The 21,642-nt window shown below is 45.2% G+C and overlaps 1 protein-coding gene, 1 long non-coding RNA gene and 1 pseudogene across 3 annotated transcripts in view; all 3 read left to right on the top strand.

The window, feature by feature from the left end:
* The first annotated feature begins 2,602 nt into the window (after positions 1-2,602).
* Positions 2,603-2,772, top strand: LOC113599704 (uncharacterized; annotated as a pseudogene).
* A 3,623-nt stretch (positions 2,773-6,395) lies between these two features.
* Positions 6,396-21,642, top strand: part of PLPP3 (phospholipid phosphatase 3) — an 86,246-nt gene continuing 70,999 nt past the window's right edge. Inside the window, exon 1 of one of the 2 annotated variants that reach the window (XM_027059085.2) lies at positions 6,396-7,068. In XM_027059085.2, the coding sequence (XP_026914886.1) occupies positions 6,930-7,068 (139 nt within the window). In that variant the 5' untranslated portion in view covers positions 6,396-6,929. The remainder of the gene's footprint in view (positions 7,069-21,642) is intronic. The other variant, XM_027059083.2, reaches the window with a different exon arrangement.
* Positions 14,447-20,114, top strand: LOC128313874 (uncharacterized). The gene is made up of 2 exons (XR_008294907.1): positions 14,447-18,893; positions 18,924-20,114. It is a non-coding gene; the product is annotated as an uncharacterized LOC128313874 (long non-coding RNA).

Here is a 21,642-nt window from a genome sequence, read left to right as displayed (position 1 = left end):
TTTTATACACATAAGTTCTTAATTTTCATGAGTTCCAATGTATGTCTCTTCTTTGGTCATTAATGCTTTTTATTCCTATATAAGAAATCTTTGCCTATCACAGTTCCTGAATATGTTCTCCTTTGTTTTATCCCCAAAAGCTGTATTTTATCACTCAACGTTTGTCAATGACCCGTCTAGCATTCAGTTTTGTGTATGGTGCAAAGCAGAGGTTTTACACTTTTGTTTCTATGTACTCAAATTATCATACACCTTTTCCAACTCTTCTATGCAGCTGTGACTTATCAGCCCTGAAACATTCCCTGATGGCCGAATGTGGAGCTTACAACTGTCAGCTCATCATTCATTCAACGACTACTTTTTAAAGGCTTTTTATGCACCATGCTAGACGCAAAGGTTTGGCTTTAGTCTCAAGGTGATTATAGCCTTTTGAAGATAACAACGAAGTCTCTACAATAAAATGTGATAAGTGCCATGATTATATTGCAGGTATTTGTTTATGTTTTTCTCCCACTAAAAATTAGTCGTTTGAAGAAAGGGGCAAAAGCTTTAATTCGATTATCTCTAGCACTTTGCATGAATTCTGGTAGAAAAGAGGTACTCGTGAAAATTTCGTGAGTAAATGAGTGGATAAATACCCATACATACACAGTGATTATATGCACATATATGTATACAGTGCATATGTACACAGATTATGTACATATAAGATTTCAGTGAATATGTACACACACACACACACACACACACACAGCCTTCTACCTCTTCCTCCCAGACACACAAGCTAAAGTACCTCTTGTGCAACTAATCTTTGTGTACCTTGGTCAGAGGACAAAGTTTATGTGGTATAGCCTCATGATCAAAGTCCTGGTGGCTCCTGTATCAGACCGCCTCCATTCAAATCCAGGCTCTAACACCTAGTGGCTGCGTAATCTTAGACCAGTTGCTAAATCTTTCTGTGCCCCAGTAACCTCATCCATAAAATGGGAAGACCTCTCTCATAGGGTTGTTTAGAATATTAAATGAGTGCATACTTATGAAACGACCAGAGACCTAAAAAGCTCGATGAGGACAGGAATTTTTGTCTGCTTTCTTCATTGCTGCACCCCTAGCTCCTAGGAGACCGGTACGCTGTAGACACTCGATAATCACATCTGTTGCGTGAATGAGAAATACGTGGATCAGGAAAATCCCGATGATTGTTGGCTGTGATTATTTCATACATGATAGAAAAGCGCTGAATTCCAGTTCCAGCCATTCCCCATCCCCCAGTCCCCAACGATGACAATTTCACTCTTTGGGAATCATAGCATTTTTCACCAGTGACACAAGGTGGCAGCATCAGTCTCCTTTTGAGCGACCAACCGCACTAGTTTCACTATTCTAGAGAGAAATCCCGCAGCGTCTTTATGCGCAAGTTCCTCCATCCATTCTAGATTCTGTTGCTTTGAATAACAACATTAACTATTTGAATTACTGTAAGGTGAGCTCTTAACTGCCCTAATTTCTAGCTAACGAAAAGATTACCGCTGGTAAAAAGATGAAGAAGTACTGACATAATCCAGGCCGCTTTACAGTAACTGTTTTGTTACTAAAGGTCCATTTCCGTAACAAATAACTGCTTGACAAATCATGAACCCAAGCCTTCCTTTCTGCTACACAAGGTGCAACAATGTTGTTCCTTTTCAAGTCTGTAAGAAAAAACAAAACAAAAGCAAATGTTCTCGGCTTTCTAAATAAAGACATGTGGCTGATTCTGCAGTCCTTCTAAATTAATTCTGTGAAACCACTGCGCAGAAGCAGAAATTTCCGAGTCCCTTTGAAGGTGAGACCTTGTGGTGTAAAGAAAAGAATCCTGGTTTAGAAATTAAGAGACCTGGGATTCTAGTGGTGCTTCAGGAATCTCCTTATCTCCAACTTTAAACAAAGTTCCTGGGGCGCCTGGGTGGCTCAGTCGGTTGGGCATCTGACTTCGGCTCAGGTCATGATCTTGCGGTCTGTGAGTTCGAGCCCCGTGTCGGGCTCTGGGCTGACAGCTCAGAGTCTGGAGCCTGTTTCAGATTCTGTGTCTCCTTCTCTCTCTGACCCTCCCCTGTTCATGCTCTGTCTCTCTCTGTCTCAAAAATAAATAAACATTAAACAAAGTTCCTATCTTTCCCAAATTCAGTACCTCTATTTCTAAAACAAAGATAATAATGTCTGCCTTATCTACTTGAAATGAGATCAGTGAATGTAAATACATTTATAAACTGTAAACGGGTCTATTTTATACTGCATGAGCTAATGTTAGAATCATTTCCATTTTACCTACGGGGAAAACCAGTTCTAGCCAGTTAAATGGGCTTGCCTCAGTTTTCTCATCTATAAAATGGGCTGATGAAAGCAACCCCCACCTACTTCAGTGACTTGTAAGGATAAAATGAGGTAATAGATGTGAAAGTGCATTTACAGGGCGAGTACTCTCACTTGTACAAGATTGTTAGTTTAAGCAAATGGCTTTTCTTGAGTTTCACAAACAATCCTGAAGAAAACAACATGTAACTAAATAGGCTTTTAAAAATAAGCATGTTTGATTTACTTCAGAAATCTCAGGAAATTGTGCATCACTTCTTGGCCTTTGAGCTAAGATCAAGTGTAGTATCTGTTCTTATCAGGTTAATATCTGATATGTCCTTTATCTGAAGACAATCTAGTAAATGGATTTTTGGAGCTTGCTCAGTCTACTCCACAGGGACCTGGGAATGCAGTACCTCTAGGAACTGTGCACCCCCTCAGGGCGGGGAGGAGGAGAAATCTCAGGAGATCGCACATTTAGAAAAAAAAAGACAGGAATAGAGAAGCCTAAGGTGTCATTGCATTTAGGGAAGGATAAATTCAAACTAAATGGTACATATTCAGAGTTAGTAGTTGATAAACACTTTTTGAATATGTGTGTTTAAATTAGGTGTATTGTAGAAATAAAGTGTTCGCTTAAAATACTAACATTCAACTAAACATTTATCAACTGCCTATTTTGTATTGACTATTCTCAAAATGTGTTCTTTCATTTTTAATGTTTTAGCCCTCAAAACCAGGGAAAAATTGAAATTAAATTGAAATTGAAATTGAAAGTTGAGAAAACTGAGATTCAGAGAAGTTGCTCAGTTTGCCTCAGGTCAAACAGCAGATCCAAGATGTTCAGACCTCAAATCCCCTGTTCCTTCCTGCATTTTCTTTTTAAGTTTATTTCCTTATTTTGAGAAGCAGAGACAGAGAAAATAGGCGGGGGGGGGGCAGAGAGAGAGAAGAGTGAGAATCCCAAGCAGGCTCCGCTGTCAGCACAGAGCCCATGCGGGGCTTGATCCCACATACCAGGGAGGTCATGACCCGAGTCCAAAGTCAAGAGTTGGCCCTTTAACTGCCTGAGCCACCTAGGTACCTCCTTCCTGCCTTTTCCTAGGCCCATTACTGTGGCGGCCTCTACTCACTCCTGTAGCAACACTCATGATTCCAAATCCAGCACTTACAAAAAAGCAATCTAGCAATTTTTGTTTAGTATAATCCAGAGGTGGAATGTACCAGTTTTAAAGAAACTGGATAAATGGGGTACTTCATAACCAAAACTTATCTGTCTCCTTAAGTGAATTTCAATGGCTTGCTTTGACCTTTGGACTACACACTCTCATTTAAAGGCACTCAGTTACCTTTCCTCTAAATATTTCCAGAACCAGTTCATGTCTTTTCAAAAAACAAAACAAAACAAAGCAAAAAAAGATTAATTATTAAATGTTAGGGGTTAAAGAGAAAGAGAAATAAAATAATGAGGTAACAGGAGATCTTAGAAATGAAAGCCATTTAAATCTCTTGGGAGGTATCAGTTATTTAAGAATATGATGTGCTGTGGTTGTCACACATAATAAGTTAATCTTAAAAAAGGCATTTATCCCTGCTGATGCTATAGTTCTTATACAGACTAGTTTAGTGAACTGGATGCCATTTTCAGGAGTGAGTTTTGGTAAGCTATGTTTACCAGGAATTTTAATGACTTAATTACTTTGAAATGACACCATTCTAAACTATGAAGTCTGTTCCACTGCATTTAACTTGCTAGTTAGATTGCTCAATTTTAGAGTTTAAAGCAAAGATGCCTTCACGTTCACGTATCTGGTTAGGTGGTTTGATTTCCTATTATGGAAAGAATGATATTGACACTGTACTTGTGATTTGTTCACGTCAATTTTAATGAGTATCTCTACCATTCTGTTCCCTGGAAGAGTAATTCAAATACGGTACTTGTTTGCATACAACTACAGGCTTCAATCAGCGCTATGATCTTTTTGTTATGAACAAAAGATAACCTGCAGAGCCCTGTGAATGGAAATATAAAACTTACTTCAACATCCATTCATTTTCCCTCTTATCTGCTCTTGGAACAACAGATTTTTTTGCCTTCTTAGCAAGCAGCTGAATTCAACCTGGAGAACTTGAATGTTAGGTTCTTAGTATTCAGTCTAGTGCCAGCTAAAGTTAACAATCTCACCCAATTACTTTAGGAACCGACAAGACTGAAGAGTTGTAATACCATTTAGCTACAGTAAAAGGCTGGCTTTTACAATGTTTATTCTTAAATATGTTTATTCTTAATAAAAGTCATTTCGCAGATAAGGAAAAGCATACAGGAAATGGAAAAGGAGGTAACTCTAAAATTCTAATGATAGAACAGAGTAGAATACAAGGAGCCATCTGAGTGGCACAGGTGCCCAAGGAGGGGGGAAGATAGGAGGGGTCTGAGGTTCCAACAAGACTTGGACTTACTTGCAGATCGAAATTCCAAAGACAGGGGTTGGTGACTTAGAACTTCAAGGGTGATTATCATTACAAAGAGGGTTGAGTGGGCAAGGGAAAGACTCCAGAATCCCCGAATTCCTTTCAGAACGTCAATAATCACATTGTGTTGTTTCTGCCATTTTAACATTTCAAGAGGTGGGTCTCACTGAAAAGCTAGGAAGGAATCTGTTCTCTTAGCTATCCTGGCTTTTACTTGTTGCTATTTGAATTGAGAGTGCTGTGTGTGTGACACATCTGGATGCCCCAGCTCCGAAGCTGTCTTGGAGATTCCAGAAGACAGAGATTTTACCTTTCTTTGCCAGCCCGACTTGTCGTCCAGGCTGGACTTCACCTTAATTCAGCAGATACCAAACCCCGTGCTGGGGACGGTACAGATGCTGTGCAACTGATTTTTCCTAACTATAACGCCACACCAGACGGTGATAGTTTTCAACAAAGGTTGAAAGTGAAGTTAATTCTGCCCAAGGGTCAAGAAAGGGCTCAGAGAGGTGACATTTCAGAGGACTCTAGAGCAACAGAAGCCTTTTGCTAGCTAGAGAAAGGATAGATGTGCGTCATAAGCAGAGGGAGTAGGAGGGCAAGAGAATGGTGTCAAAGGACTGTTCTGGAAAGGACAAGTGGTTGACGGTGGCTGGATACAGGTGTCACTGAACCCCACAACAAGTCAGTGTAAATGTATCAGCAAGCCACAACTTTTTCTTGATACACAAAAAAGACAGCTGGAAAAAGTGTCCATTTGTCGTCCACTGTGTGCCCAGTTCTCTGCCAAGCGCTATAGAAGATATAGGGGAAGACTCTTGACCCGTAAATGTTGATATAGTATTCTACCTGGAAGAAGGATGAACTCATATAAAATAATGTGAAATAATATTACAGATATTGCAGAGTGGCTTGATGGCTTGGGACGCCTTCATCCCCAGAAACTGGAATAAAGGTCATGGCTAACTCTTACGTAGCATTTCTTTGTACCGGGCACCGTTCTAGATGCTTACATGGATTAACTAATTCAATCTTTACAGTTACTGTATTCGGGAGAAACAGTTAACGTATGCATTTACATATGGGGAAACTGAGGCACAGAGCCACAGCCGCGATTCAAATCTACAGGCTCTGGCTCCAAAGTCGTGTCTCAAGTTCCTATCTTCAGAATCTAGCTCAGAATCCAGTGCCGGGCGTTTTTCCCTGAGCATTTTCACGATTAATACGATTCAAACCGAAATAAATCCTTGAAAGCCCCGAATCTGTAAGGGAGGAGAAACGAATGCATACAGCCTCAACTTTTGGCCGACCCAAGGGCCAGCAAGACAATGTTTTTTATTTATATCGTTTTCCTTTTGTGACAACTTGGTGTTTCTGAACGCTAGGGGCTCCCGGATTCTCTGGTTTGAGAGTTAACTTTTCCTTTTAGGATTTTTTTTTTTTTTTGAAGGGGGTGGGGGAAAATGTGGCCTTAATTATCCTACGTCTTAGGCAGTTTAAGGAAGGGGCTGTGCTTTCGGGATCTCTTCGGAGCCAAGTAAGGACCCCCCCCCCCCCCCCCGCCTTCTCTTTTTAAAAGGACCTCGTGCAATAAAGTGCAGAAACAAACACAGGCGACCACAACAGCAGCCGCTACGGCAGCAGGAGGAGGCGGAGGAAGAGGAGGGAGGAGAAGTTGGGAGTCGGGGCAGGCGCTCCGGCCGGGCTCGGAGCAGCTCCCATTCATTAAGGAAGCAGCAGCCGAGGAAGGTGGCCGAGCGCCCGCGCTGCCCACTCGCCCGCTCGCGCAGCCGGACACGCGCCAGCCCCGCGCGCCCCGGGCAGCACAGCTCTGTGCAGAAGTTTCTGCTCGGCATCTGGCTCTCGTCCCCCCGGACTCTCGCACGGCTGGGGACTGAGAGAGGAGCGCGGAGGAGCAGCGGGGAGCCGAACACAGCCCGGGCTGCAGCGGGAAGCGCGCGGCGGGCTGCACCGTCGCCGCCGCGCCGCCAGCGGGGGCCGACCCTCCGCGTCCCCGAGCAGCCGCGGCCGGGAGGCGGGCCGGGCGCGCGGGTGTGTGGCCGCCGCCGCCGCCGCCGCCGGGCGTCTTCGCGGGGCCGGAGGCTCGCGCCGCAGCCAGCGCCATGCAAAACTACAAGTACGACAAGGCGATCGCCCCGGAGAGCAAGAACGGCGGCAGCCCGGCGCTCAACAACAACCCGAGAAAGGGCGGCAGCAAGCGGGCGCTGCTCATCTGCCTCGACCTCTTCTGCCTCTTCATGGGTGAGCTCGGCCCCGCGTCGTCAGCCCCGGCCCCCCACCCCCACCCCACCCCACCCCAGCCCTGTCCCGGAGCCCTCGCGCCGCCCGAGCCCCGGCGCCCGCCCTTCCCCGGGCCGCCGGCTTCCCGGCCTGTAAGCGGGCGTGGGGGCGCGCTCAGGCTCCCCGGGCCACCGGAGCCCGCGGCCCCTTACAAGCCGCCTCCGGCTGGGGGCGCAGGCAGGGTCCCGCGGAAGGTGCGGGGTTGGCCTCCTTACGCAGGGCCGTGGGCGGAACCGTGACCCGGAGCCCGCGCCGAGCCCGTGGCCCCGCGTCCGAGTAAAATGGATCTCCGGGGGCGCCGGGCCCCTGCCTGCAGCCGCGCTGCCTCCTCGCTGAATGTGTGTAAACACCCAACCCTTCCGCTCGCGCCGCCGCGGCCCGGCGGCTCTCGGGCTGGCCTTTCCCCGCGCGCCCCCCGGGGGGGCAGGAAGGTGCGCCCCGGGGCCTTGATGCGGGCGCCCGTTCCGCTGCAACTTGTTGGGCGCCTGCTGTGTGCCGGGGGTGGGCGGTGTCGCGGCCCTGGCTTCAACCAGCCCTCGCCCTGACTCGGTGCGGGATGGGTGAGGAACCCCGTTTCACCGATTAGGAAGACCGAGGCACGGGGCAGGCAAGCCAGGATCGAGTTCATGTTGTGGCACCACGGTTAACGGCAGTCCCAGAAAGTTGAGGCGGTGGTCCTTTGCTGTTTTCCCCACTAGTTGGATGCCCCCGCCGGAAGAGCGGTGGGCGTTAAAGAATGGAGCGGGGAGCGAGGAGGATTTATGAACTTGGTAGGAGGCAGGAGAAAGCTATTGACATGAATCTACAGGAGTTCCAAGGTTGAAGTCAGAGTAGAATTTTTTTTTTTTTTTTTAAAGCGCTTCATGGCGTAATGGAAAGCGCGCAGGACTTGTCATCAGAACACTGCCACTTGCTGGGTGTGCCACCCCACTGCCTCATTGGCCTCAGTTTCCTCGTCAGTGGAGTGAGTGGGTTGAATTAGATGCTCTCCTAAGGCCCCTTCCTGCATTAAGAACTCGGATTTGGTCCAGGAGCTGTTCTGCCAACTCTGCTAACTGAAGAAACATCTGTGTTCCCAGTTCAGTTCCCTTAAAATAGAACTCCTGCACGGAGACTTAAGTCCCCTTTGAAATGGATTTGTCCGTGCACATTGTGCAAACCAGAGACTTAGTGGGCTGGAGGTACACTTCTCTTTGTGTTTGCTGACTCTTTCTGCAGCGAGGTCCTTACTGACGTCCGTCTGTCCTTGGCTTGACTGTCCGTAGTAAGTTTGGGAGTCAAAGAAAGATGGGACCCTTAGGGTTATGAAAACATAAGAATGGTCCCCTTTGGGCCCAGAGAGACAGCTGTCCATAAAACTGTGCTCTGTGGAAGGGAAGAGAGGCACAAATCCCCTTGGCACGTCTTGCTAGAAACTGAACGTTAAGATGCTATGTAAAGGAATTGTCACTGGGGGGCCTACCTTCCTGAGGGCCGCGGGCTTATTATCCTGCACAGTGGGAAGATTAGTATTTCAAGTCTGCTGCCAAGCTATTGAATTTTTAAAAGGCCCTCCCTGGTCCTGGGGGAGTACAAGGAAAACACTAAACACATTGAAGCTGTTTGCTGTAAACTTGTCTGGGGCTTCCCAGTGTTTACTGGTGCGTGTTGTTGGCGGTAAGGTAAACTCTTCCCAGACGGTCTGTGCCTCGTACCCTCCTGCCTCCCACTTTGTGATTAGGAAAACAAAGGTAGAACATGCCTGACAGCCTTTGAACAGTTTCATTGTTCTCCTCCCCCCTTCCACTCTGCTGATTTCAGAAGGCCGTCCCCAAGAGACGATGCATTCTCAGTAAAGGGAAAAGAAGTGTGAAGGAATTTGCAAGAAGACCCAACTATCAGCTGTGGTTTAGCCAGGGACACTCTTGTGCGTGGAAGGTGCGAGTGATGTGTATGATTGTGCATTTTAGGTCATCTGCCCCAACTCTCCCTGTGTCCCCCCCCCCCCCCCCCCCGGAAGCTAATATTCTCTACTTTGCTATTATGTTGACTCACTGCAGGTCTGGTTGAATAAATGATTTTGTGTACCTCAAAAAGGTGATAGCCGGACCCTGCATTTTATTATGAGGCATGTAGCTATCTATTTTAAGGGTATATGCCGTGCCATTAAAACTATGTCAACAAAGTCCTTTTCAAAGTGACTTATTATCAGTGTCTCCCCTATGCATAGACCAAAATACATCATCACCAACTTAATGCCTAACACCTTTCATTAATAGGAAAAGCCATAAGGTAAGCACTTGAGAAACCTATGCAGGAGAACTCTTTGACTTCCAAAAGAAAGTTAATAACCAGCATGTGATTTTAATATCCCCTACACAACGGTCCTAAAACATTGTTTCTACTTGGTTCACTTTTTGCCTCAGACTGTCAGTATGATTTAATTTTTATATAGTTTATTGATCATATGGTCTGGATTACAGGGCACTAATATATTAAAAAGAGAAGCATAGTTTTCTGTTTATTCTCTCACAGGAATACATAGCAAGCTTCATCTCCTTGTATCTGGAAAAAATAAAAGCTGATGTGCTACATAAGTGTTACGTGAGTGGAAATATGCTAGTGGTTGAACTCGTTTCTCATACCTTCTTGGAACGCTAAATTCTTAGTGAAAAAAAAAACAAAACAAAAGTCCACTCTTGGCTTGAGGGCCAGAAGAATCTGGTGTCTGAGGACACCAAAGGGAGTTTACCTCCCATTGAACAGCTGTCTTTGCCAACTAATTGCTTTTGTAAACACAGTTAAGAATCTTTGTGTGGTAGTCTTTCCGAAATTGGTTTTGTTTTCCTTTCAATTATGTAACATGTACCGCCTCCTGTGTTTTGTGCATGGGTTCTGGTGTAGCAGGGGACATGAGAGTGGCAGAGGACCTTCCCAGGCAAGAAGGGAGGAGCATCCACTGTCCTTCTAAGCCCTGTTCACCTCTTCTTAATATAAATGTATCTCCTCTTTGCTGTAACCTTTGTGGAGAGATCACCTCCATTTCTTAGGTGAGAAAACCAGCGTGTCAGAGAAGGGAAGGACTGTGGTTCACACTGAAGTCAATATGGGTTGAGGACTAATTCTCAGTGAGCAGGACTGGAGTCAGTCTCCTTTTCAAGCTCAGGTTTTTATTTTTTTAATTTTTTTTTAACGTTTATTTTTATTTTTGAGACAGAGAGAGACAGAGCATGCACGGGGGAGGGTCAGAGAGAGAGGGAGACACAGAATCTGAAGCAGGCTTCAGGCTCTGAGCTGTCAGCACAGAGCCCGACGTGGGGCTCGAGCCCACGGACCGTGAGATCATGACCTGAGCTGAAGTCGGACGCTTAACCGACTGAGCCACCCAGGCGCCCCTCAAACTCAGGTTTTTTTTAAAAAAATGTTTATTTATTTACTTAGAGAGTGTGTGTGAGCGAGGGAGAGACAGAGAGGAGAGAGAGAGAGAGAGAGAGAGAGAGAGAATCCCAAGGAGACTCCACACTTAGTGCAGAGCCCTGCGTGGGGCTCGATCTCAGTGGACTTTGAGATCCATCATGACCTGAGCTGAAATGAAGAGTCAGATGCTTAACTGACTGAGCCATCCAGGTGCCCCTCAAACTGAGATTCTTACCAGAAAATTCCGAAACCGTTTGCACAAAGTCCTCCCTCTCTACATTTCCCAGTTACCCATTTGCACCAAAGCAAATGGATAAACATGATTGAATTCTTCTAATTAGTGATACGGTTTTGTGGCCCCATAGCATTGTTTTGATTTGGGGCTGGTTGTGAGTCTAAGTAGTTCACAGATTTTTGAGGGCACCTTTTTACTCTGTGCGACTGCAGTTCCAAAGAAGGAACACCAGCAGTCCGTGGCTGTAGCAAAAGGCAGAGATTTGGTAAATCCATGAGGAGCTTCTATGCCCCTGCTTTCCCTCTTTCCTGTCCCTCATCCCAGGTATTTACTGAGTGCCTCCTTCCAACACATGCACTTTGAGGTCTAGGCAGTTTGAGACAGGTCCAGCTTTTTATGCGTGGGCTTTGTTCAAGGCCCTTCATCCTTCGAGCGCAGTTAGCTAATCTGCAAAACAGTGGTCAGCCTGGCCACTTCGTTACGTTGCTGCAAGGATCAGAAGAAATACTGGATGTGAAAGTTTTTTGTCCTCTCTTAAGACTTGGGCAAATGCAAGGTATAAATGGAATTTATACCTGAGCCCTGGATGAAGGTTTTGTGGTTGTCTTCATACATTGTGTCTCAGAATAATAAGTAGATGAGACCATGAAATACTCAGTAAGAATAGTATGGTGAAGACCAGAAAGCTTCATTTCAAATAGGAGAATGTCACGTTTGCCCAGTAAGTTGAAGACAGATGATTCCCATTCATCGGGACGCTAAACTGTAGCTGAGAAAGTGGACCCTAAAACTGAGCAGAATTCTTGAGCCAACTGCTCAACAACAGCGTACCCTGAGCTCTCTTTAGAGAAAGTTGTTTGTTCAAAAAAAAAAAACAAAAAAAAAAAACAACCAAACAAAAAGCCCAACTGTCCTCATTTGGCTTTTGATACCCGAAGGTAGGTAAGTTGAACTTAGGGTAGGGGGTGGGAGGTGTTTGAAGAAGCAGGTGCTTGGTCAGATTTAGCCTGGAAGGCTGGACTCCTGTGCCCTTCCCCGCCAGGAAATGCAGTCGATGGGTGTAGTATCACGAAGCAAAGAGAAAGAAGCTCAAACGGGTAAAAATCTAGAATCTGGACACTCAGCAACTATGCTGGGTAATTTAGTGATTCCAGAATGTTCTTGGATGTTTCTTGATTTTCACTTCAACAGTGGAGGTAAAATCCTAGAACTGGTTCCATATATGGGCTACAAAGCACTATCTTGTGTTATTATTAAACTACCCACTTTTAACTGTGGAAGAGAGGCAGTGTGGTGTAGTGAAGAGAGCAGGAGACTTGGAGCCAGAAAGCTTCCAGTTCCAGGGTGGCCAAAGCTACCATCCAGTTGTGTGGTTGTGGACAAGTTGGTTTTCTGTGGATCTCAGGGTTTTTTTTTTTTTTTCCCCACTAGTAAAATGACTGGTTGGGCGGGATTATCTCTAATGTGTAAAGCTGCCTTGCAACATTCTGTGACGGATTTCTAGTAGAGAGGAGTGACACATTTGTGGAATATCTACCCTCATGGGTGCACTCTGCTTAACTCTTCATTGTCCATTATCTCAGTGAGTCACAACAGTGATGAGCCTAGAAATAGGGGTTCTGGCCTCAGACTGCCACTAGGTCACTATGTAACTGTGGAGAAAGTCACTTGACTTCCCTGGGCCTGGGTTTCTTCATTATCACAACAAAAGGAAGGGACTAGATCATCTTCTCAGATCTCTTGCAGCACTAACAGTTTTATGATTCTGTGCTGGTAGATACTGCGATGTAGAAACCTTCTGTTGGACCATTTACCATCAACTGAAGTGTCATCTTTTTTTTACCAAAGAATGAATGCTGACCATAAGGTAATCTTGGTATTCTTTCTGGAAGGAAAAGTAAGCACCATTACTAAAGTTAACCCAATATGCTGAGAAACTAGCTAGATTTTTCCTTGGCCAGATGTGTCCCTTAACCTGCCTCCTGAAATGTATAATACAGCTGACCCTTGAGCAATGCGTATGACTTTTGACTTCCCCAAAACTTTAAGGGCCTTCTGTTGACCGGATGCCTTACTGGTAAACATGAACATCAATTACCACGTATTTTGTACGTTATAGATATTATATACTGGGTTCTTACGATGAAGTGAGCTAGAGAAAAGGAAATGTTATTAGGAAAATCTTAAGAAAGAAAAGATAGATTTGTAGTACTGTACTGTATTAAAAAAAATCTCTGGGGGCGCCTGGGTGGCTCAGTCGGTTGAGCGTCCGACTTCGGCTCAGGTCACGATCTCACTGTCTGTGAGTTCGAGCCCCGCGTCAGGCTCTGTGCTGACTGCTCAGAGCCTGGAGCCTGTTTCGGATTCTGTGTCTTCCTCTCCCTTTGACCCTCCCCCGTTCATGCTCTGTCTCTCTCTGTCTCAAAAATACAATAAAACGTTAAAAAAAAAAAAAAATCTCTAAGTGGACCCATGCAGTTCAAATCTGTGTTGTTCAAGAGTTGGCTGTAGTCACAAGCATACCATCACAACAGGTGACTTTTCCCTTTTTTTATTGCTCTTTTATTGTAGTCACTATGTGTTTTTAATAACTCAATACGTTTTGATAGCTTAATCTATCTACCATGTGAACCACAGAATGTAGAAACCGGTTTTCATTAATCCACTGGTGAACTGTCCAGCCAGGCATCCTGCGTGGGTTGAAATAAAGAAGGGAACCTCCAGGGGCGCCTGGTTGGCTCAGTCGGTGAAGCGTCCGGCTTCAGCTCAGGTCACGATCTCGCGTTCCGTGAGTTCGAGCCCCGCGTCGGGGCTCTGGGCTGATGGCTCAGAGCCTGGAGCCTGCTTCCGATTCTCTGTCTCCCCCTCTCTCTGCCCCTCCCCCATTCACGCTCCGTCTCTCTCTGTCTCAAAGATAAATAAACGTTAAAAGAAAAAAAAAAAGAAGGGAACCTCCATTTCATAGGTAAGCCATGGATGACTTTTCCAGAATGGTTGAAAACCTCGGTTTCCCTAATTGTCCGAACCGCCAGGGTCTTTTTGTGCTGTTTTCGTTTTCCCTTAGCTCTTTCTTCCCAAGACACCAGGGGGGTTTAGCTGTCTTTGTGGGAGGCTGTTAAAGCCAGAGTTGGTGGCCTTTTCCACTTTTAGCCCTTTTGATTTCCTGTCAATTTTGGATTTTTTCTTTCCCCTTCCTGTGCAGTTGTTTGGGCTGGCAAGCCCAGTTGGTCACAGCATGATGCTAATGAGATTGTAGTCGAGGACCTCTTCCCTGTGTGGGCAGTTATATTTATGGAGACACCCTACCCAGTGTGTCAATTCAACCAGCGCACATTATATGAGGGGTAATGCCTTATTTGGGGGATACCTACTATATCAATATGTCACAAACTCACCTAGTAAGGAAACCCATCTGATGTGAAATGGAGATTCTCAGCCTCCTTCTCAGGAGATTCAGATTCGGCAGGCTTTGGGCCAGGACCTGGGGTCCTGTTTTTTATAAAAGCTTCTGGTGATTCTCATCAAGCCAGTCGGATATTAACTATGTTGTTCAACGGCTGTGTCTTCAGGGCAATTGGTTATGTGCTGGGCCTTTTGTCCCCGGACCGATTGTTCTGCCAGTTTTCACGTTGTTAGGTCGTCTGTAGTTTTTTCGTTGGTGGCCAGCACACCTGTCTTTCAGCAAAGATCATGAAGCTTGTTAGAATTCTTTCAAAAGGAAAAACTACCTCTGCGTGCGGGCCTGAAGGTCTGTGATTTTTAGTGCAGGGACTAGGTGTGATGTCTTCTGATTGCCGAGAGGCCGGGATTGTTTATTTATTTTCCGGGTTCTAAACTGAGTTCTGCTCAGTGGAAGTTGCCAGCCCAGTGACCACTTTGGAAACATGAGGTGTTAACTTTGTAAATATTTTCTTTTGAGATCTTGAAGTTTGTGTATGAGTGACAAGCGAAATGAAGAAATGAGATTCTTGAATAGAGCCTTCAGAGGATCAAAGTTAGCCTGGCAAAGTATTGTAGAAACAATACCAGCTTTGGATTCACTCAGATCTGCGTGTGACTTGGGCAAAAATTGTTTAACCTTTCCAGGCTTCACTTTCCTCATCTGGAAAATAAGCAAGAAACCTAGTGACCCCCTTGTCCGGTGAAACTCGGATGAGGTCATGAATCTGAAAGCACTTTGGGAAGTTAAAAGGCACTCTATCACTACCAGGTATTGTGTTGCTATTATTACTCCTGGTAATAGTAGTATTTCCCTTTCTTTCCTAGTGTTCTTACTCCCCAGTGGTGCTATGAAATCCTTGCATTTTTTGGCAGCAGAATTGCCTGAAAAATATGCTAGGGGGAAAAAGTGGGAAGAGAATCCTAAGAAAAAACCAGGCAGAGGGAACACAAATGTTTCCCATTAGCGGAAGAAAAGCGGGGGCAGGTTTTCTGATCCCCTGTGGGAAAGTCACAATACGGGAACCTCAGTAATGTCTGATGGCTGCTTTCTTCCCCTTTGCAAGGGACACGGCCGCATCATCTGGAGAGAAAGACAAACACACCTTAGGAAAGGTGGGAGGGAGTTTGGACAAATGGTGTGTCTCAGGGTCACCTCTTCTCCGTGTCTTCTGCCAGCCCAGGGAAAAATCTGACTCAAAAGAACAGCCATGATTGACAGTTTTCAAAATGCCTGTCGTCCAGGGCACTCTGTATTTCTTGAGGACGTGGGGGACCAGCCGTGCTAATTATCAGATTGACTATGCAGGCCGACCGTGTGGGGTCGGTACCAGATTCCTTTCCTAGATGAGGAAACTGCAGCTCAGATGAGGAAACACGGGTGCCTAGCGGTCCTTAGTCATGTAGTTTTCCAGAGCTCTTGTCCTCTCCCATCTGTCTGTCTCGCTGCCCACTTTTCAATGCAATTAATGCAGCGAAGACTTGCTTTTTTCTAGTTCATTCTATTTCGTTTCAGTTTTACTGAGTCCGGATATGTACTGTATGTTCTACGGGGACCCAATATAGGGCATACGTAGGAGTCTTTTTTTTTTTTTTAATTTTTATGTTTGTTTATTTTTGAGAGAGAGAGAGAGAGAGAGAAAGTGGGGGAGGAACAGAGAGAGAGAGAGGGAGACATACAGTCCAAAGCAGGCTCCAGGCTCTGAGCTGTCAGCAGAGCCCGACGCGGGGCTTGAACTCACGAACTGCGAGATCATGACCTGAGCTGAAGTTGGACGCTTAACCGACGGAGCCACCCAGGTGCCTCGGACATAAATAGAAACCTGAAGGATCACGTTGGGCAGTGAAGAGCTAGCTGTATATAATTAATGGCAAAACAGCTCAGAGTGTGTTGAATGAGCCTTTCTGTAGGAACAGTTCTCTACTGCCTTAGATTCATGGAATCTTTAGAATTTGGAAGGGGCTTGGAGGCATGATGATCAACAATATCAAGGTCTTTTTTTTTTTTTTTTTAATTTCAGCCAGAAACACAGGGCTCTTGGTCGGGAGGTCGGAGAGGGAGGCACAGACTTTAGAGTCGGACAGATGAGAGCTTGCCTGCTAGTACTGGCTTTGTACTCTCAGGAAAGTCACTGAGGGGCGCCTGGGTGGCTCAGTAGGTTGAATGTCCGACTTCGGCTCAGGTCATGATCTCACAGTCCGTGGATTCGAGCCCCGCGTCGCGCTCTGTGCTGACAGCTCAGAGCCTGGAGCCTGTCTCAGATTCTGCCTTTCCCTCTCTCTGCCCCTTGCCGGCTCATGCTCTGTCTCTCTCTGTCTCTCAAAAATGAATAAACGTTAAAAAAAAAAATTATAAAAAAAAAGGAAAGTCACTGCCTGTGTGCGAGGCCTCCGTTTTCTCCTTTGTCGGTGGGATGGTACGTGTGTTGTAGGGTTGTGAGACTCTGCCAGGCATAGTGCCTGGTGCGGGACGCTCAGCAGGTGGTGGCGGCTGCTGTCATCCTTGTCACTGTGTCCTCATCTGGGCCCTTGATCTGATAAGAGGAGCCTGAGGCCTGAACTGGGTGGTGATCGCCTGGCCATCATGGAGGAGCAGAGCCTCCAACCAGTGTCTTGCCTTTTATGCCATTTTACCTGTGTTGTGTGGCTGTGAGTTTGAAATCAGCATCGTTCGTGAGGTCCAGTTCTCCATAACTTCTTTTTTCCCTTGCTGGTGTCAAAGGAAGAACAAGGCAAATGGGTTAACTTGTAATCTAAATCGGCAGGTAGTAGTTGAGTGAGGCCAGAGACACATGAGGCAAATTTGAAGGACAAGGCAGCTTTTCGATACCATTTTTCTTCAAACCAGCACTTGTTCTGGAAAGCGCTCATTACCAAAGATCACTGCTGACTGATTGGAGTTTGAACAGGCGCCCACTTTTTCAAACGCTGTATCAGGAGGGAAGAAAAAGAAAACCAAGTTTGCGAAGTTTTTGCTTTTTAAAAGCTTCTTGAGGTAGAAAATATTCTCATGTGACTGAGGAGGAAACAGAGGCTCTCAGATTAAATAATTTCCTCAGGGTCATGCACTACTAATTACTGGTGCCAACATTCAAAAGAAAGCTGGGTCAGGTTCTCCAACATCCTTGTGGAACTCTCCTTCCTTTAGATCCAGATTTATAAATTAGAATGTGCATTAAAGTCCCCCCCAATTTAAAAGCAAACCAAACAACACACATGAGATCCAGTTGGAAACTTTTGAAAGGACCTTGTTGATCTCTGTGTTCCTTGAAAGTATATGTTGCAATCAGAATATTGGTGGTAAGTGTGTTTTTGAGGTTTGTCACCAATTAACAAAATTATATGCCTCGAGAGTTTTGCAGAGAAATGCAAATCAGTATAAGCGCCTTGTCATAATAAGCAGTATGCTTTGGTTCCTGTTTATGTACCCCCAAAGCACATAATGCACATAATTATATTGACACGAAGGAAGCCGTTCTCATTGATGGTTTCTTTATATCTGGCCCCCAAATTAGTTTGTGGTATCAGTCGGTATAATTTCTAGAGAGCCTGTTTAATTAAGTCTAGGTTGGTACCTGTCTTTCGAGTAGGGGTCTTGTCTTCCACGGATGTTCCTTGAACACCTACTATATGCTGGGTCCCTCAGAGTGTCTTGACCTTTAAGAATTCCTCAGGCTGGGGAGTGAGAAACAGACTTGCATACTTGTGCACACTAAGTGTCGCTGATGTGGAGTGATAGAGGAGGGGCTCTAGCAGAAAAGTGAAGAGTGGGGAAGTTTGCCTGAGCGACTGGAGCTGGGTCATGCAAGAGAAATCCTGGCTTCCATGCCCAGAAAGAGGAGACGGCGATCCAGCAAAGGGACCAGCAGGTGCTGAGCCGTATGTTCCTGGAAGGGTACATACATCCGGGAAGGGTGCGTATGCGAGGCTGGGGTGTAAGCACAGCATTGTGTGTTTGTATTGTGTGTGGGAGGGAGAATGTTGTGGATGAGGCTAGAGAGATAGCTTGGAGCCAGATTATTAAGGGGGGGCTGTGAAAGGCAGGCAGCCGAGGAACTTGAACTTTATTTTGGAGGACCAGCCGAGCAAATGAAATTTTATTTTTGTTTTCGTTTTCCTTTTTATTATGGAAAATGTCATATAGAAACCAAACACCATATATACCTAGGCGTGGAATTGCTGGGTCATATGGTAACTCCATGTTTAACTTTTTGGGGAACTGCCAAATTGTTTTTCCATGGCGGCTGCAGCATGTTTTAGAAATAGCATAACATTAGTTGAAATATGTCAGGAAAAAAATTAAAGGTTTTATAGACAACGTTTGGAATTAACATATTCATGAACCATTTTTAAGAGAGGATTCATCTACTCTGATTTGTGTTGGAGATCACTGGGTCTGAGGAGAGGGAAATTGGAGAGTGAGGACCAGTTATTAGGGAGGCAGAGAAGAGAAGGTAAGAAAGATGACAGAGAGGGGCGCCTGGGTGGCTCAGTTGGTTAAGCATCTGACTTTTCATCTCGGCTCAGGTCACGCTCTCACAGTTTGTGAGATCGAGCCCGCTGATGGGCTGTGTGCTCTGGGCTCTGTGAGGATAGCGCAGAGCTTGCTTGGGATTCTCTCTCTCTGCCCCTCCCCCAGTGGCACACACTCTCAAAATAAATAAATAGAAAGAAAGGGAGGGAGGGAGAAAAATTAGGTAGATAGATAGATAGGTAGGTAGATAGAAAGAAAGAAAGAAAGAAAAAGAAAGAAAGAAAGAAAGAAAGAAAGCTAGATAGACAGACAGACAGCTAGTTCCTGATCTCCTTGGTGGGAACCTCCGAACAGTGGTGCTGTTATTCCCTCCCTCCACACTTTCAAGGCAGTGCTTATATAAGACTCAATGAAACCCATCTTGTAGGACTACTAAAATGCTTCATGTTCATAACCTTACTAGACAAGTGAACTTGTGAGTTCTCTCTGCACCCCTGCCTCCCGGAACTTTTAGTTTCTCAAATGCCCCTGAAAATAAACGGGCCATTGGATATCCTCCTGGTTTAGAGAAACAATTTTTCTTGGATTGTAATGCTGTCTTTAAAACGGCGTTGTTGAGGTGTAATTCAGGTACTGTATAATTCACCCATTTAAAATGTACAGTTCACTGGCTTTCTGTATATCCTACGGACTTGGGCAACTGTCACCACATTCAATTTTTAGAACATTTTCATCCTGTAAAAAGAAACCCGTACCTGTCAGCGGTCACTCTCCATTGACCCTCCTGGTCCTGCCATCCCACGGCAAGCACTTATCAACTCTTCGTGTCTAACGCATTCACCTCTTCTGGACGTTTCATGTAAGTGGAATCGTCTATGTGGTCTTTGTGAATGGCCTCTTTCACCCAAGATAATATTTTTAGGGTTCATCCATATTGTATCACATATGAACAGCGTGTTTGTTCAGCATGTATCAGTACTTCATTTACTTTTGTTGCCAAATAATATTCCATTGTATGGCCATAGCACATTTATCAGTCAGTAAGACCTCTGGGTTATTTGCACTTCCTGGCTATTACGAATAATGCTGCTCTGAACATTCGTTGTACAAACTTTGTGTGTGGCTATGTTTTCAATTCTCTTGGGCATGTATACTTAGGAGAGGAATTGCTGGACCCCATGGTAACTCCGTGTTTAACTTCTTGAGGAAACTGCCCAACTCTTTTCCACAGCGGCTGTACCATTTTAGAAATATCTTAAGATCGGGGCCGCCTGGGTGGCTCAGTGGGTTAAGCATCCGACTTCAGCTCAGGTCGTGATCTCGCACTTTACGGGTTCAAGCCCCACGTCGGGCTCTGTGCTGACCGCTCAGAGCCTGGAGCCCGTTTCCGATTCTGTGTCTCCGTCTCTCTCTGCCCCTACCCCTCTCACATTCTGTTTCTCTCTCTCTCTCTCTCTCTCTCTCTCTCTCCCTCAAAAATAAGTTAAAAAAAATTAAAAAAATTAAGGGAAATTTCTTCAGATTAATTAAAATATGTAAGGAGAAAACACAAAAGTTTTACCAAAGACCTTTGGAATTAACATATTCATGAAACCACTATAGTGTCCCTTTGTTCTCAGGGCCATTTTCCACAAAGAAGCAAAGTTTCTAATCAGTTTACTACTGTCCCTGGGTTTAAGATGAGTGGGCAGAGAACAATAAAGCGGACCGAGGAAAAAGATGCCGGGTGGTCAGCTAGGCCGCTCACCCGCTGAGTAACCTATTTCCACAAACTGGGATGTTACAGGCAGATTCCTGCCTCGGCAACATGAAAACAAGACTTGGATCTTCAGAGCCTCTTGAAAACAGTTAAAAGTGCAAATGTTAATGTTAAGACCTGAGTATTCCTGAGATCTGTCTTACAGTCTTTTTAAGGCTATGGAATAGAGCTGTCGTGTCTGCTAAGGTTGTTCCTTCACTCTCCCCCCTGCCCCCAGTTGTGTGGCTGTGTACATAATGATCATGTCAGAAATGAGAATTACCACCTGTCTTTTGGACTTGTGCTGGGTGCCGGAGATGGTAAAGAGCCTAAGACCCGAGCACAAATCTTTAGGAATTAGTTTAAGTATCATGCTGTAAGTTGTACTACAAATGAAACGGTAAGGGCGTGAAAAACCACAGATATTACAAAAGGGTGAGGAAGAGACTCACCTTTGTTTATTTTTTAAAGTTTATTTACCTTTGAGAGAGAGAGAGGGAGAGAGAATCCCAAGCAGGTTCCACGCTGTCAGTATGGAACCTGATGTGGGGCTCCAGCGCCCAAACCATGAGATCATGACCTGAGCCGAAACCAAAAGTCGCATACTTAAGACTGAGCCACCCAGGTGCCCCAACACTCACCTTTATTAATAGGAACATTAGTTGCTGTCTCGCTTGATCTCTACAATAACAGAATAAGGTAGGTGTCAATGACTTGGTTTTACAACGTGGAGAGGGGAAATGATTTGGCCAAGTTCACACAGCTCATGTGTGTTGGGGCTGGCCTGGGACTCAGGCCTGCTAAAATAATGTTAATTGCTGACATTTATCAAGTACTAGTTCTGTCCCTCTCACTGGGTTAAACAGTGTGCCCTCATTCTCTTATTTAATCCTCCCAATGAACCTGTGGAGTCCTTATTACCCATATCTCCATTTTATAGGACTGAGGTCCAGAGAGGTTAAAAAATGACTTCTTAAAGATTATGGGGCAAGTGAGTGTCCGTGTTGGGGTCAGAGCTAAGCAGTCTGTCCCATAAGACCAGGCTTTACTGCTTTTGTTCTCCGGGTGCTTCTGAAGCCCCCTTTGTCCGTACTAGTCCGTGCTGGCTTTCACATTGGTGACACATGATGAATTGTCCAACATGAGTTATATTTGTGATTCTCACCCTGGGTTCTCTGGGCCTGTAAAGCTCCACTGGGGCAATTATGGGGCATCTTATGCTATTTTCTGTACTTCAAAAATAGCTAACATGTA

The sequence above is a fragment of the Acinonyx jubatus genome, chromosome C1 (genome assembly GCF_027475565.1).
Source record: "Acinonyx jubatus isolate Ajub_Pintada_27869175 chromosome C1, VMU_Ajub_asm_v1.0, whole genome shotgun sequence".
NCBI lineage: Eukaryota > Metazoa > Chordata > Mammalia > Carnivora > Felidae > Acinonyx > Acinonyx jubatus.
This window is presented reverse-complemented; position numbering and strand designations above follow the sequence as displayed.